Genomic DNA, 14,902 nt, shown 5'->3' with positions numbered 1-14,902 from the left:
AAAAAAGGGTTTTAAAATTCCAATTTCACCACTTAATAGAAGAACTCAATAAGGTGATATAAATAAGTACACAGAGCAGGCACTCGGTGTGAGGCAGCTACTATGGCCACAAAAAAAAGCTCCCAATTCTGAAGGCCGAGCCAATTTCCCTATGCAGCCTTGGGTACGTGGCACATTTCTAATGGAAGTTAAAAAGTCATCTAAAGACTGCTTCGGAGCATCAAATGTCCTTATAAATTACACACAACATACCTTTAGATTAAATCCAAATTTTCCATCTTCATCTGGTGTGATGCGGATCAAGACTAAGTAGCCGTCACCATCATTCTGGAGAACGTCAGAAAATCATCAGTTATCTCACTTCTTTCTCCAGTGGTCGGTGATATGCTATTTTCTTTGAGTCGTAACCACCTAATCGCCCGTAAGGCAGCCCTGCACGGGAGGCCTGGCTGGGTCGGCTGCCACTGCAGCCGCAGCACCTGGGGTCACGCACCTTGTCACAGTAGTACTGGCTGGAGTCCTCGGAGCCCCCTTTGGTCACCCTGTGGAAGTCCTCTAAGAACTGCTGATCGACGCCATCTGGGGAACAGGAGCCTGGAGCATTTGAAGATGGAGACACAGAACTGGATGACTTCTGGGTCAGGCAGCTTTGTGCTGGGTTGTTCTCGGATATACTCCTTCATCGTGGGGAAGGAGGAGATATTTTAATAACTGGATTAATATTTTATCAGAGCAAACATTACTGACTGTTGGGGCCTGGCATCTCGCGGCTGTCACCACTCCTTGGAACCGTAGAAGAGCTCCAAAGGTCAAGCCCAGGGCTCAGGCACATCCAGAGTCCACTGGCTGCCCGTGTCCCCAGCTGGCCTAAAGGTCATCGCCTTTAGTTTTGGGGAAAAGGGGAAGGAGGGCAGGGTAGTACCAGGAACTGCTGAAAACTCAGCTGCTTTGGAAGGGTGATAGGGAAATATGCCCAGCTACTCTGGTGCTTAATTATTGAAGCTCACCCAGATGCATGCGTCTCCATCCCTTTTGAAAGCTTTTCCCTTCCATCTCACTCCCACTCATAGCTCTGCTTCACAGGACAGTTCGCTACCCAAAGGAAATGGGACTAACGTGGCATATTCAGGACAATTTATATGAATCCTAGTTTACATTATTCACCTGTGACATCCATTAATGCCTCCACTGAGATTATACATTTTATTTTTCTCTAATATAAGTCCTTTTGTATCTTGGAGCTGCGCGGCCCAATATGGCAGTCACCAGTCACGTGTGGCTATTTAAATTTAAGTAAATTAAGATTAGAAAGTGCCTCAGTTGTACCAGTCACATTTCAAAAAACGCTCAACAGCCACACGTGGCTAGAGGCTCCTGCACTGGACAGCGCAGTTACAGGACATTTCCATCATCGCAGGAAATTCTACTGGATGGCGTTATCTTCGAGAATTACAGACTATTACAACTGAACAGACCTCTGTGGTCATCTGGTTCAACTTCCATTTCACAGATGAAGAAACAGGTCAAGAGGCGCTGAGTGACTTGCCCAGGGTCACACAGCTTTCCCCTCACCTGACAGACAGAAGTCTGATGAACATGACTCTCCCAGCACCTCTCCCCTCTCCTCTCCTCACACCAGGTCTGCTCCTAAGACCCTCCTCTCTAACCTCTCAGGGCCACAGGGATGAACACGGTATAGGACACGCAACTTCTCTGCATTCATGCACACCCACACTAGACCCTTCCAGAGCCACAGTCCTAGCAAAAGATGCCTTTAAAAGCCAACAGAATATGGGATTGTCCTCATGTTCCACAGACTCCTCCATATTCTAATCTCATTCCAGGTTAGTGATGGGAAAGGTGAGCAAAGACAGACATTCAGTGAAACAAACAGACAAAAGACAGCTGCTGCTGCCTCTTTATTTCAGGTCCTTATCCATGAAGTTTTCATTAATGTAGTGCTTCTGTTTCCTAGCAAGTTCAAATTAGCTTACTTTAAATATAAAATCTGTATCATAGTCACACAAAATGATTCACAATCTCAATTCATTTGAATAAAAAAATTCAGTGACAGAGTAGTACAGAAGTAGAGCTATTTGCAAGAGAAGAGTTTGGCCTTAAGGTTTTCAAGTTGGATGGGAAGGCATTTCAGAGAGAGGATATTTTTTTATGTAGTAGTGGTATGTTTTCAGACTGAAAATAAATGAGACTTTAATTTACTTAAAAGGAAGCTAAAAAAAAAACTTCTCCCGAAGTTGGGCAACTTTTCTAAGTTTTGATGTTTATAAGAGCACCTCCTAGTGGCAGCAAGGGAAACTTGGAAGTTGCCAAGATAAAGCCAAAGAGGTTTAGGAAAAGCCATTTCCAGCTCTAGGGGTGGACCTGAACCTTTACTGTGAAGCCGCAAATAGCATTCATACTTCAAACATTTGGAAGAATCTGGAGATGAGAGCGATGGAAAGGGCGATGACATTTAAACAGAAGAGCAAGGTGACAAAGCAGAAGACAACAGACTTTTCAGTAAACTGTATTTCTGTATTCATTATATTTCATTTCTAAATTCTGAATTTCGAATTACATTATATAGAATTTAGATGACATCTTATAAGGTTTTAAAGTATTTTTCTTTTTCAGTAGAAAATGTAATGGTCTATCCCAAACAGCCCATAGTACTAAAAATAACGTATTCAATGTCATTATGTGTCCAATCCCATTTTCTAAGTAGGGGTGGAGAGCTTACTCTCAGATGGTAATTTATTAAACATGACAATATTTTTTTGGCTGATCAACCATGTACAGACGTTCCCTGTAGGCTGCAGTAATGCTCCGCTCAGTGTGGAGGATGGACAGACAGATGGCGAGGAGGACATGTAATGACAGGAAGCAACAAGAAGGTGGCAGCTGGACGCAGCACAGGGATGCCAGGAGTGAAGACGCCACACCAAGTGGCCTTCCTCCCTACCAGGGCAGGACGTCAGGTGCAACCGAGGGGAGAGCCCAGTGGGTGAGGACGGAGAGAAGAGGGGAACCCCTGGGGTTTCTGTGGGTAGCTGTGAAAGGGGCAAAGAAAGGGGTAGCAGGAGGGAGCTGAAGCAACTGATTTGCTCCTGAGGCCGGAAGGGAGACCGTCACTGCCGTCGGGGAGCCGGAGTGGCCAGGGAGGGACTGGCCACCCCAGCTCCCTGGGGTGAAAGGGGCAGAGGCAGACAGACAGACAGACTGACCGGCAGACAAACGGGTGCTCGCCCTCAGAAGCCGACGCTTCAGAACTGTAAATGCGGTAGTCATCGGAAACAAAAGCCAGGACAGAGTTCATTTCTCTGAAGGGAAGCAAGGTTAGAGACAGTTAAAATGGCAGGATTTCCTGGGTGAGGCTTTTCATACCATTCTTTTCTACACCCTAGAAAATGACAAAGGCCCCCGCGTCCCCCCCCACCCCCACACAAACCTGTTAGCCAAGCAAAGCTGTGCTCCCACTGAGGGTTTCACAGCTCTCACTGGGCGCCCGCAAGGAGGCACTGGCTATGGTGGTGATAGAATAGGGGCCATTCCACGTGGCATTTCTCTCTCGAGTCTATGAGCTTCTCGAGGTCAGGAGAGACCCTAGTCCTCTGCCAAGTCCTCTCCTGGTGTACTTAACACAAAGCCAGATATCTCACATGGATCCCGACATAAGGATCACCGAGTAATAGAAAGCATGTCTTCGTGGTATGGGTGTTACGACATGGAGACGTTCTTCAGGTGATACTCTTTTATCCCTGCGATACATGCCAAGGGCCCGAGATCAAAACTTCACTCAAGAAGCTGCGGAGGTGGCTGAGGGAATGTGGGTCAGAGATGCCGCTGTCTGAGCTCTACGTCTCATCACGCATGGAATCAAGGGTCATGCACCTGTCCCCAGGCTGCCCACTCAGACGTTGCGATAACTTAAGGGCAAGAAAGCACTTGTTAAATTTCCGTCAATTCATGCTTGAACTCTTTGATGAGAATTTCTCATTGACACAGAGTCTGCAGCAGCACCTACCATGGGGACCTGCTCACAGAAGACAGGTAACCCAAACTCGTTACAGGAAATCTGAGTCCTTGGCGTGCAGATTAGATGCTGTGTGATATGGGGGCCTGCCGTGGAAGTGGCAGAGGGGGTACCCACTGTAAAAACTTGGGAGCTTGTTTGTACTTTAGCCAAGGGCCACATCCTGCTTCATGTGACCATCTCCCCATTCACCTGTCCATCCATCAGAGTAGTCACGGAATATCATGAAGTGTCAGGCACCAAGCCAGGTTTGGGGGAAGGAGAGGTGAACAGGGCTCTATCCCTGCCCTCAAAGAGCTCGCTGTCTAGTTTAAGATAGAAAAGGAATCAAATATTATCATCATGCTGTAATGGAGATGCTCAGATGTCTAGCATACAGTGGGAGGCCAGGAGAGGCTTCACAGAGGAGGGGGCGCTTGAGTCTGAAAGATAAACCAGTAGAAGTTTAAACAGGTAGTCAAGAGGGAAGAAGAAAGTGTTGGGTGGGCCAAAAAGTTCCTTTGGGATTTTCCATAAGATCTTATGGAAGAGCCGGAACAAACTTTTTGGCCAGCCCTACATTTTAGGCAAAACTCTCATAATAAAAAATCTTCAGTGGTATTTGCAGAGGCATGAAATTTTGAAAAAGCACAGAAAAGGCATTTAAGCGGGGGAGTGACATGCTTGGGCATAAATTTCAGGAAAATGAGCCTGTTACCCTTGTTAAGGATGGTCTGGAAGGAGGAGAGACTAGAGACAGGAGGACACTTAGGGCACTATTGCAACTGTCCCTTCGAGAGACGATGGCGGCTACACAGGGGCAGTGCGGGGTGGACGGCGGAGGGGTCCAGGTCAAGGGATGTTCACGAGGGAGAATCAACAGGTGAGAAACTAGATGACGCAGGCGGAAGAGAAGGAGTTGTCGAGGATGCCTGAAGTTCCCATCGGGGCCCACTGGGTGGTTCTGAAACGTGGCCCCACTCACCAAGACAGGAGGAGCCACAGGCTGGACAGAAGATGATGAGCTGAGATCAGGCCAGGCTGGGTTTAAGGTATTCGTCAGCTGTCCACATGTAAGTGGCCCAAGACCAAGTGAAGTGCAGGCAAGGTGCAGGGCAAGTGGACACAAAACTCCTAATGAAACCCTGTCGCTGGCTGGTCTCCTGTGGGGAGACACAGCTTGGACAACTGGGTTGTCCAACTAGAGAACAGGCTGCCACACGGCAGGAGAGCTGCCCATCACTGGCAGGGTGACCAGGTGACAGGGCAGAGGGAATTCCTACACTGGTGATGCAGCTGAAGAAGGGGATTCCCAAAGTTCCTTCCAATGCAGAGAAGCTATTTAAAAACATTTTTTAAAATAGTGGTGAAATACACATAATATAAAATTTACCATCTTAACCATTTTCAAGTTTACAGTTCAGTAGCATTTAAGTATATTCACATTGTTGTGTGTACAGAAGTTTGGAAATGAAAGCTGACAGCTGTCCCCTGTCCTTGGAACAAGGCAGGCTCTAAAGAAGGAAGTAGGCAAATAGCAAAGGCACCAAGCCCCATTCACTGAGGAGAAGTTCTTCAAACACAACCCTCATCCGCCCTCAAATTTGTTTTCCTCCAGCTTCTGCTCTGCAAAGTCATTTTTTTCCCTTGGGAAACACCCCCTCCCATTTTCCTGGGTGGTGGGTTGTTTTTGTTTTTGGAAACTTCCTTCTCTGCAGATCTTGGCCTTGGCTCTGAAACAAGGAAAGGAACATAGAATGTCTGCGAGAGTAACAAGAGGACAGCCTACTCGGGCATAAAGCAAACTGCCAAGGACTCGTAACTAACCATAAACTTTGCTGCGCTGCTATAAATACGGAACAAACCAAGGTGACTTATCCACTAGGATGATGTCCAGAGTCTGAACTGCACCACTCAGGTTTAGAGCCAAAGTCGAACCGCTCTGTTTCTTCCTTTCTCTCTTTCTTCCTCTTGTTTACATGGGTACAGAACATTACACTTCATTCTTCTTTCTAAAAGGAACTCTCCTTGCTGTCTGTGATGTTATTCATCTGATTTCTGACAGGATACTTCCTTTTGCCTCTTAACACACTAATGTGTTGTATAAAGCATGTGCAATGTTTCTTAAACATTTTGAAAATACTGTAGCCCACCCTGGGTATCTGTGGATACAACCAAGCACAGATCGAATTAAATCCGGGGATATGAGGGGCCAACCATACTTAGCCGTTTTACATGGATTCTGGTATCTGTGAGGGTCCTAGAACCAATACCCCTTGGGTACCGAGGGATGACTGTACTCACTGAAGACACCACCGCAGTTTTTTCTCCAAGTACAGACTAACCTTCCCTTCTTGCCTTGGTCAATGGAGGGCCACCAGACTCTCAGGGAGGCCAGCTGCCTCTGAAAACCCAGCAGAAGGTGGCTTCCTGCCAGCAGGAAGGGGTCCCCTACTTAAGTGAGGTGCTAGGGGCTGAACTCTTTCAACTGTTCGCCCCACTTGCAAAGCACAGCCGCTAACTCGATTCTGTGAGCCATCTACTGTTGGCTCACCTGGCAAAGACATGGCAAGGAAGGCTGCGTTTGCATCACCATTATTCGCTACTTTTAACATTTCACTGCAAAATAAAAAGTGCCCCAGGATGATACATCTTTTTATGTCTCACGGAGGAGTTTCAGGAAGAACCGACGTGCAACGCCTAGGGGTGAGTAGGGCTAGAAATTACTTAAATCGAACCGGGCTTGAGGAAGTGAATTCTCAGCTGAGTTTTAATAAACTTAAATAGCCATCTGTGTGTGGCTGTATTGGCCTGTGAAGCTCTAGATGCTCTAATTCCATGGTGGGGAAGGAAGATGGAATTACAGACCACAGAAGGAAGATCGGACCTAGGACCTGTAATCAGGCTTCTCAGAACCCGCATTTGCCCAAACTCTGTTCTCCTTTCACCAAAGTGACAGAGCCCCACAGTGTGACGATGAAGGCTGATAATGTGCTATTTGCCCAGCTGGCCTGGAGGTCCCTGAAAGCAAAGGCTTGTCTAATTCACCTTCACATGCCCTCAATGAGCAGCAAAGGGTGTACAAAGTGTGCTGCAGGACTCGGCAAGGAGTGTAGCCCTTTAAGACGTCCATATACCACTGGACAGACTTCATCTCTCCTCCAGCCAGCACCTGGACATGTACTGCATCTGTGCTGTCCAATATGGTAGCCACTGCTTATGCGGTTCTTCAGCACTTGAGATGAGGCTTGTGTGACTGAGGAACTGAACTTAAATTTTATTTTATTTTAAATAATTTCCATCTGAATAGCCACACATGACTAGTGGCTACTGTACTGGACAGGGAAGGTCCAGAAGCTCCACAATTCCATGATGGATTTGCAAACCACAGCAGGAGGATCTGACAGGAAGGGTGTGACTGGGCATCCCAGAGCCCTCGGTCAGTTCCCTAAACCCTCCTTCTCCTTTTACCGAAGCAACACAGCCCCTGACAGACTCAAACTGGCTCAAGTCATGCGTGCCTGCACTCCTGCCCTTGTAGACCTAGAACTGCAAAACCAGTGTCACGCAAAGGAACTTACACCCTTCCACTCTAACCTCAGCGAGGCTGCAAGTTGGAGCAAGAGATAGTGATCGTTTCAACAAAAGCATCATCCAAGCTCAGGTCACAAGGAAATAATGACCAGAGGATTATTTAATCAGAGGTGTTAAGAACACAAAAGCTGGAAACTATGTTTGCTGTGGTCAGGGACAGCAGAGAAGTAGCAACTTCACACTTAAGTGCGAAGTGAGATCTGTGATTCACCTGTGATGCCTACAGTACAATCGGGATGCGTTTAATGCTTTAATCCTAGTAGCTAGAGTGGTACAAATTTACAGATTAACTGAAGTGCCTTCTTGCTAATCCTTTGCTATTAGGGGAAGCATTATATGTTTCTATATTTTGGGCACAGCATGGGACTTAACTGAATGGATACTCAATGACCATGGTTGACTTCCTAATAGATGATCCATTCCTATAATACTTTATGTCATTTAATTTACGATCTATGTCTTGTCCACTTCAAAAAAATGATTTGAGATCGCTTACCCTAAAATGTGCAGATATGGTAGAACAGTGAATTCATTAAAACAAGAGAAAAAATAAGGCCCATTAATAAAGCAGGGAAGGAAGAGTAGGGACTAGATCAGAAACCTGAGCTATGGGAAGCTAATGCAATTGAGCCTGACATGCAGCTCTGAGCTCCCTGGTAATCAAGTCAAACAGGGAACTACTGAATTAGATATTATCTTACTGAATAATAAAAGGACTCAAGCCAGTATTTTAGGAGAGACATATTTTCTCCTGACCTTGAAATGTGAAGGGCGTTTGTCACATTAAAAAAGGAAAGTGGGGACATAAAAGAATTTGATGCACACTGTCCTTGCCAAAAATTTAACAAAGAAAATCAGAGATGTTCTCCGAATGTTTTTTCTTTATACTGACTATTCATTAAAAACAAAAAGAACAAAAACCCGAGGACATAATATGGTTCTGAGAAGGCTTTCTGTGGACAGCTAGAAAATAAGCACATCTCCAGTGACGGGGAATCCTGCAGTGGTCAAACTCTGACAATCCAGAGAAATACTACTATAGTTAACATGTCTACAACCTCTGGAGTATGAAATGGCTTAAACTGGGCTTTGCTCGTGAACTGGCGAGAACACTATTCAGGAGAGCTAACAAGCGTGTGGACAGTATGTCACTGCTGTTGACAAAAAAAGCAGGGCAAGCTCTTGACCCCAGGCACACAGCCTGTCTTCCTGCCGGGGAAGGGAGAGCGTGATGATGTTCTTGGCCTGGCAGACAGCACCCCGGGGAGCTGGCTGCAGGCTCCAGCCCTTGCCTCCTCTTAAACGGCCATTGGGCCTGAGCAAATTCCTCAACAGCTCAAACAAGCAGACACAAAGAAAGAGAGGAACGCAAGTTTCTTACTCTCGGTGTGGGCTTCGGTTCTGAGAAATCTCAGAATCGCTGTCTTTAGGGGACATGGAGCCCTTGTAGGTGTAAAACACGTCTTCCGTTTCAGTGATGTACGTCATTTCGTTCACAAGGTTGTCTGCGGAAGAGTGTCGTGGCTTTCGGATTTCGTGCCGGAGTCGAGGACTTCGCCTGGTGGGGAAAGGTTCAGTGTGAAGCGCTGAAAGCAGATTCTACTTAGGAATTTTATCAGACACCAGTGATCTAACTTTGTGCTCTGACCTTTCGAAGGATGCCTTTGCTGATGCTGTTGGAACTTAAGAGCCAGTTAACCCATTACTACACTAGAATCTACCAAGGGCCACGTGGTCCCAGATATTCTTAGCCCAGGGGTTCAGCTCCTCAGCTTTATAAACAGGGCAGATGGGACTGGTTTTTGCTCTCTGGGAAGTTATTGAGGGTTGATTTAGGGGGAGTTATTCTTCCAGGAGGATTCAAGCTCGCAATGTGTAAACAGGCTTTATTGACTGCTCATCAGACAATTTTTCTGATTCATTTGTATGGTATAAGTAAGGGTTTAGAAGCTAAAGTAAGTTTTTTGGCAGACTTATTTCAACTACATCCCCTCATGCGAATCTCACTTGATCCAAGAAGAAATGTTTGCTTTTTAAAATGTATCTCTTATGGGGCTTCCCTGGTGGCACAGTGGTTGAGAGTCCGCCTGCCGATGCAGGGGACACGGGTTTGTGCCCCGGTCCGGGAAGATCCCACATGCCGCGGAGCGGCTGGTCCCGTGAGCCATGGCCGCTGAGCCTGCGCGTCCGGAGCCTGTGCTCCGCGACGGGAGAGGCCACAACAGTGAGGGGCCCGCGTACCGCAAAAAAAAAAAAATATATATATGTGTGTGTGTGTGTGTGTGTGTGTGTGTGTGTGTGTGTGTGTGTGTGTGTGTGTGTGTATATATATATATACATATATAATGTGGTATTAGATGGGCATAGCCCCAGCACCGCCCTGTCCCTCCAATAGCAGCAGTAGCTGTGTGACATGAGGCAAGTCACACCACCTCTCTGAGCCTCAGTTGTACCTACCTGGCTCCTGAAAATAAATCAAATGAAGCAATGTCCCCAGGATGCCTGGGGTGACACCTGGGGCAGCACCTGGGCATCGGCTCCTGCAGTGGGTGATCCCAGGCTGCTGAGCTTTCTAAATTTCATTTTCCCTGTTTTTGCATCTTCTGCTTCTTTGTTAGCCATTTCTCCTTGGGACTGTCAGAGCCTCCACTATTTGCAATCCCCTTGGGCCCCGATAATCAATACCACTGTGTCCAAAGCAGAGTGGAAAGGTTTGTGACTCCTCAGAAGAGGACCTATAAATAGCAGTAAGAGCCACAGTCCACTGGCGTGGCAACGTCAGCTCCAGCTGCTCTCCTGGACGCTGTCCTGGCCTCTGTTCTGGGGCCCTGGCACTGCTGCCTAAGAGACTTTCAGACAAATTAAGCTGCCACGTTATAGCATAAATTTACTACTGTAGGATGAGTGCCTAAATCTAGGAAACCAAGAACCAATCTATTCAGTCATGTTATGATTTCCGACACTAAACACCATCACCATCCCTGCCCAGAGCATTAGGCCCCAGTAGAGGGCCCTTACCCAGCGGCCCTGCACAACAGCTCCTTTTTTGGCTGCATGTTAGAATGCCCCTTAGTCCTGGTAGCTCACTCTGAGAATTTACAGGTGCACCCTATCATGCAATGAACAGAAAGCCATACCCTTATTTCAGGGTGGGGCTGGGACAATGTTCCTGGCTTGGTTTCCCCTTCTAATGATGCCTGGCTCTTTTGAAGGCATTCACAAAATGGCCTGATGTCTTTGAGGAACATTATAACAAAATAACAATAACAAAAACAACAATAATAATTCTACCTGATCCTTTTTGTATAGCTTACAAAGCACTTGTATATTATGTCATTCAATCCCTTTACAGATGGAAAGACTGAGACCAGAGAGGTAAACAAACTTGTTAACGAACAGGAGAGTCAAAATCTGAGTCCGGGTCTTCCAGTTACAAACCCAGTGCCCTTCCCACTTTGCCAAACTGCCACTTCCTTCTTCTTCTTTTTTTTTTTTTTGGTACACAGGCCTCCCACTGTTGTGGCCTCTCCCGTTGTGGAGCACAGGCTCTGGACGCGCAGGCTCAGCGGCCATGGCTCACGGGTCCAGCCGCTCCGCGGCATGTGGGATCTTCCCGGACCGGGGCACAAACCCGTGTCCCCTGCATGGCAGGCGGACTCTCAACCACTGCGCCACCAGGGAAGCCCTGCCACTTCCTTCTTTTTAAGCTGAGTCCATCATCTTAAAAGTTGGCAGGCTACTTTCCTATGTGCATCTGCTACCGCTGCTGAGGGTCACACGTCCTTACATCAGTCGTATTACATGCCTTTACTATGTTTTCTCAAAGTTTATTTTGTTTGACATTAATGGGAAATGTGAGATTAAATAAAGTTAAACATGCTTCTTTATCACAGGACTTCTCAAAACCTGAATATGCTAATTTCAAGAGCAGCATTTCAGTAAGCTGCAGTGCTCAGATTTACTTAGACCAAATAACTTTTTAAAAAAGAACATCCCAGCGTCATACACTACAGAAAATGTTTAGCTAGACTTGTGCATTTCACAAAAATAGTTACTTCTGCGACAAACATGCAAATGTAAACTCTGACCATAGGCCACCTGTAGTTATGTTTTTATTTGTATTGAGTTTTTAAAAGAAGTAAAGTGTTTACCGGTAGGTAATACAAAAAAAGGAAGACATACCAGTTGGGAGTAATAGGAGGAGACCGAGATGGTAGACTCTTGGTTTCTAAATGTTCCACGGATAAAGATCTCTGCATGGCCGGGTTCCAGACCATCCCTCCGATCACTTTTTTGCAATACTGGTTATTTACAGACCTGAAAAACCAGATGTAGGTTCACTTTCTACCCTGACATATTCGACGAGAAAGAAGTGACAGCGTAAGCGAAACATGTCTACACACGCTCCCTCCCTGACGGATGACTGGTTAACACCTTGATGACCCCAGCAGAGGTTACCAGGAGTGGAGGTACACGGGTCAGAAGGGATTCCTTTCTGTCCTGGCTTTTCCTTATGTGATCTCTTCTCTTCGGGTGAAAAAATATTTTCTTGCCCTTACTATTTCAAGCAACAAAACTGCTTTCAGAATATAACCAAGCCTTACCAGATAGAAGGAATTTCAGGATTAACACTGAAATACAGTTCAAGTAACTTCAAGGAATGCTCACTTTACTCACACTGGCATGAGTACAAACATTAACCATGCTTCCCAGTGTTCTTTGTCATCCTAGCTGGCAGAGACCGTCACTGTAAATCACTCAGAACTCTTTAAGAGCAGACCTGAGAAAATATGCTTAGACAGCAGAGTTTCAGGCCATGTTCTCTGAATGTGCCACCCCGAAGGTTACTTTCAAATTTTATTTATACCTAGAGAATTTAAATCTCAGCTCTCCAGACCCTTCAGAGAATGAATTATTTGAGAGGATGGAGTTTGAAGCCAGTTTCGGGGAAACTCAGTTCTGGCATTTTTAAATTTTAAACAATGTTTTAATGTCTCATTAAAACATTCCACGCTATTCCTTGCAGCCTAAACCATCACCCCAACAAAACACAGGACAGAAAAACCACAAGAACATAGGTAACACGAAGCACACCCTCTAGAATATCAATGTACTAATTTTCAATGGGAAGTACGGTTGTCACCCTAATCAAAATGCTCACAGAAGCATCACCACGAGAATCTACATCAGAAACCAAATTACCGTTGATTGAGAGCACATCATCGGAATGAGGGGAGCAAGCTGGTTGATTCAAAGGTTTAATGTAGCAGCTCCCCAAAGTATGCGTCACAGGTTATTAACAGGTACTCTTTGGAAAAAGAAGTGTTCCACTGTCCCATAAGCTTGGAAAATACCGAATAAGTTTCAGAGGGCCCAATATGCAAATGTATAGCGGCATCTCTAGGGGTTGGGCAAATCACGTAACCTAAGCCTCAGTTTCTCCATCTATGAAATGGAGAGAATGAGGGATGAGATTTGCCAGTATGCTGAAGCTGGTTTTGGTGGTCAAGAACTGCTGACCTGTGGCCACTGAGCCACCCACCGTGTCCCAAGTGACCCCTAGTGGCAGATTAAAAACGGCTGCAAGTTCTCTGACTCTTGAACCCAGGCTGGCCTGGGACTGCTTTGACCAAGAGTAGCTGTGCCAGGTATGGGCCTAGCCTTTAAGACGACCGGCCACCTCTGCCTTCGGCTCTTGCAGTCCCAAGCCTCTGTGTAAGAAATCCAACTACCCTGTGAGAGGCCCTGAGAACACACAGAGAGGGTGGGGGTCCAGACGGGTCCAGCCTTCTGATCATTCCATCAAAGGCACCCGGTGTGGGAGAGAAGTGGTCCCGGACCCTCAGCCCGGCCCGGCCACCAGCTGCATCTCACTGAGAAACCCTAGTCTACATACTGCACGGAGAGGAAGGATCATCTGACCACACCCTTCCCGAACGCCTGACCCACAAGATCTTGAGATATAATATAATGGTTACTGCTTTAAGCCACAAAAACAGGGGTAGTTTTTCCTGCCACAATGGAGAACCAAAAAAAAAAAAAAAAAAAAAAATCCTCCGTGTTGGTTGCATTTTACAGATGAAGAAATTGAAGAAGCAAATTAAATTAAAACTGATGTAGGTCAGATTTTAACCCAGCCTTCTGTAAGACAGTCCAAGCTTTTAGTTGCTCTCAATGCCACTTCTCAGCTCACCGAGAGGATTAAGTCCAACTAAAGTAAATGCTACATTCCAGCAAGTTATGTTTACGGCACGTTCAGAAATAGAGCTACCGAATGTGTAAAAATACTGGACAGTATTAGAAGACAAAATCTTGGAAAATATATTTGCTCTTGGTTCATCAGAAGCTCAGAGCATTTAGCACCATAAATATCAATACTATCACTGATACTAACAGACATTTACTACTTATTCAATTGAGAAAGCTATCAACTGATTACCATGTAATAGGAAAGTCACTGGAAGAGTCTGATACAGTCCCACATATCAGATAATGGCTCAGACAGGGGCACCATTTTTAGTAACAGCCACATCAATTAAAATAAAAATCACAAAAATAACTTTTCCAACCAATTTAGAAAATAATTTGATATGGAATTTCTGCTACATCTTATATTTAGAAGGCAAGTATTTATAATACATCTTGTATCCTACATCTTAGAATAAAAACATATACAAAAATATAAACTGCATGAGAACACACTGTAGTCTAAAAGTTTAAAATGTATAGATTTATTTACTAGTCATTAAGTATTTTAAATATCATTCCTACGGATAATAGCACACATGGAATTGCTGTAAGGATTAAACATATAAAAAAAAAGAATGAAGCATAATGAAGTATGTGCATGGAACAAGGTAAGCACTCAGTAGTCGTCAACTGTAATTATTACTGTTACTATCTTGTGATTGCTGGATGTAGTATATGCCAAAAAGTCACCTGACTCTGGAAATCTTTATTTCTGCTCATTCGTTATTATAGAGCGTCTTATGGAATTACTGTTCAGTGGGAGAGGCTGTCTTAATGGCACCAAGATGACCCTTAGTCACAGCCTTGTGCTTCTCTTGGCGTGACATGACGGAGCTGTTCCAATGCTGGCTGCTTGGGGGCTCTGAGTGTTACAGAGTTGAGCAGGCAGAAGCAAGTGACAGGAACAGGAGAAGCGCCTGCGTGTGTGGAAAGACACACTGCGGCCCCAGCAGACTTTCACCCATGGTTCTAGACCCACCAGCAGCTCTGGCCCCAGGGCCGGGGCCCCTGGGCAAAGACGTCCCTCGCCCTGAGGATGTTTACTCC

At 45.7% G+C, this 14,902-nt stretch overlaps 1 protein-coding gene across 7 annotated transcripts in view; it reads right to left on the bottom strand.

Moving 5' to 3' along the window:
- The window catches only part of PTPN3 (protein tyrosine phosphatase non-receptor type 3), a 109,557-nt gene that overhangs the window by 32,545 nt on the left and 62,110 nt on the right, over nucleotides 1-14,902 (bottom strand). For 6 of the 7 annotated variants that reach the window (XM_030859060.2, XM_060300646.2, XM_030859064.3 and 3 more), the window contains 5 exons: nucleotides 11,789-11,923; nucleotides 8,988-9,164; nucleotides 3,225-3,320; nucleotides 494-677; nucleotides 253-327 (listed from right to left, as the gene is read on the bottom strand). In XM_030859060.2, the coding sequence (XP_030714920.1) occupies nucleotides 253-327; nucleotides 494-677; nucleotides 3,225-3,320; nucleotides 8,988-9,164; nucleotides 11,789-11,923 (667 nt within the window). The remainder of the gene's footprint in view (nucleotides 1-252; nucleotides 328-493; nucleotides 678-3,224; nucleotides 3,321-8,987; nucleotides 9,165-11,788; nucleotides 11,924-14,902) is intronic. The other variant, XM_060300649.2, reaches the window with a different exon arrangement.

Source organism: Globicephala melas, chromosome 6, assembly GCF_963455315.2.
Source record: "Globicephala melas chromosome 6, mGloMel1.2, whole genome shotgun sequence".
NCBI lineage: Eukaryota > Metazoa > Chordata > Mammalia > Artiodactyla > Delphinidae > Globicephala > Globicephala melas.
Note: the sequence above shows the minus strand (reverse complement) of the source record. Positions and strands in the feature narration are given on the sequence as shown.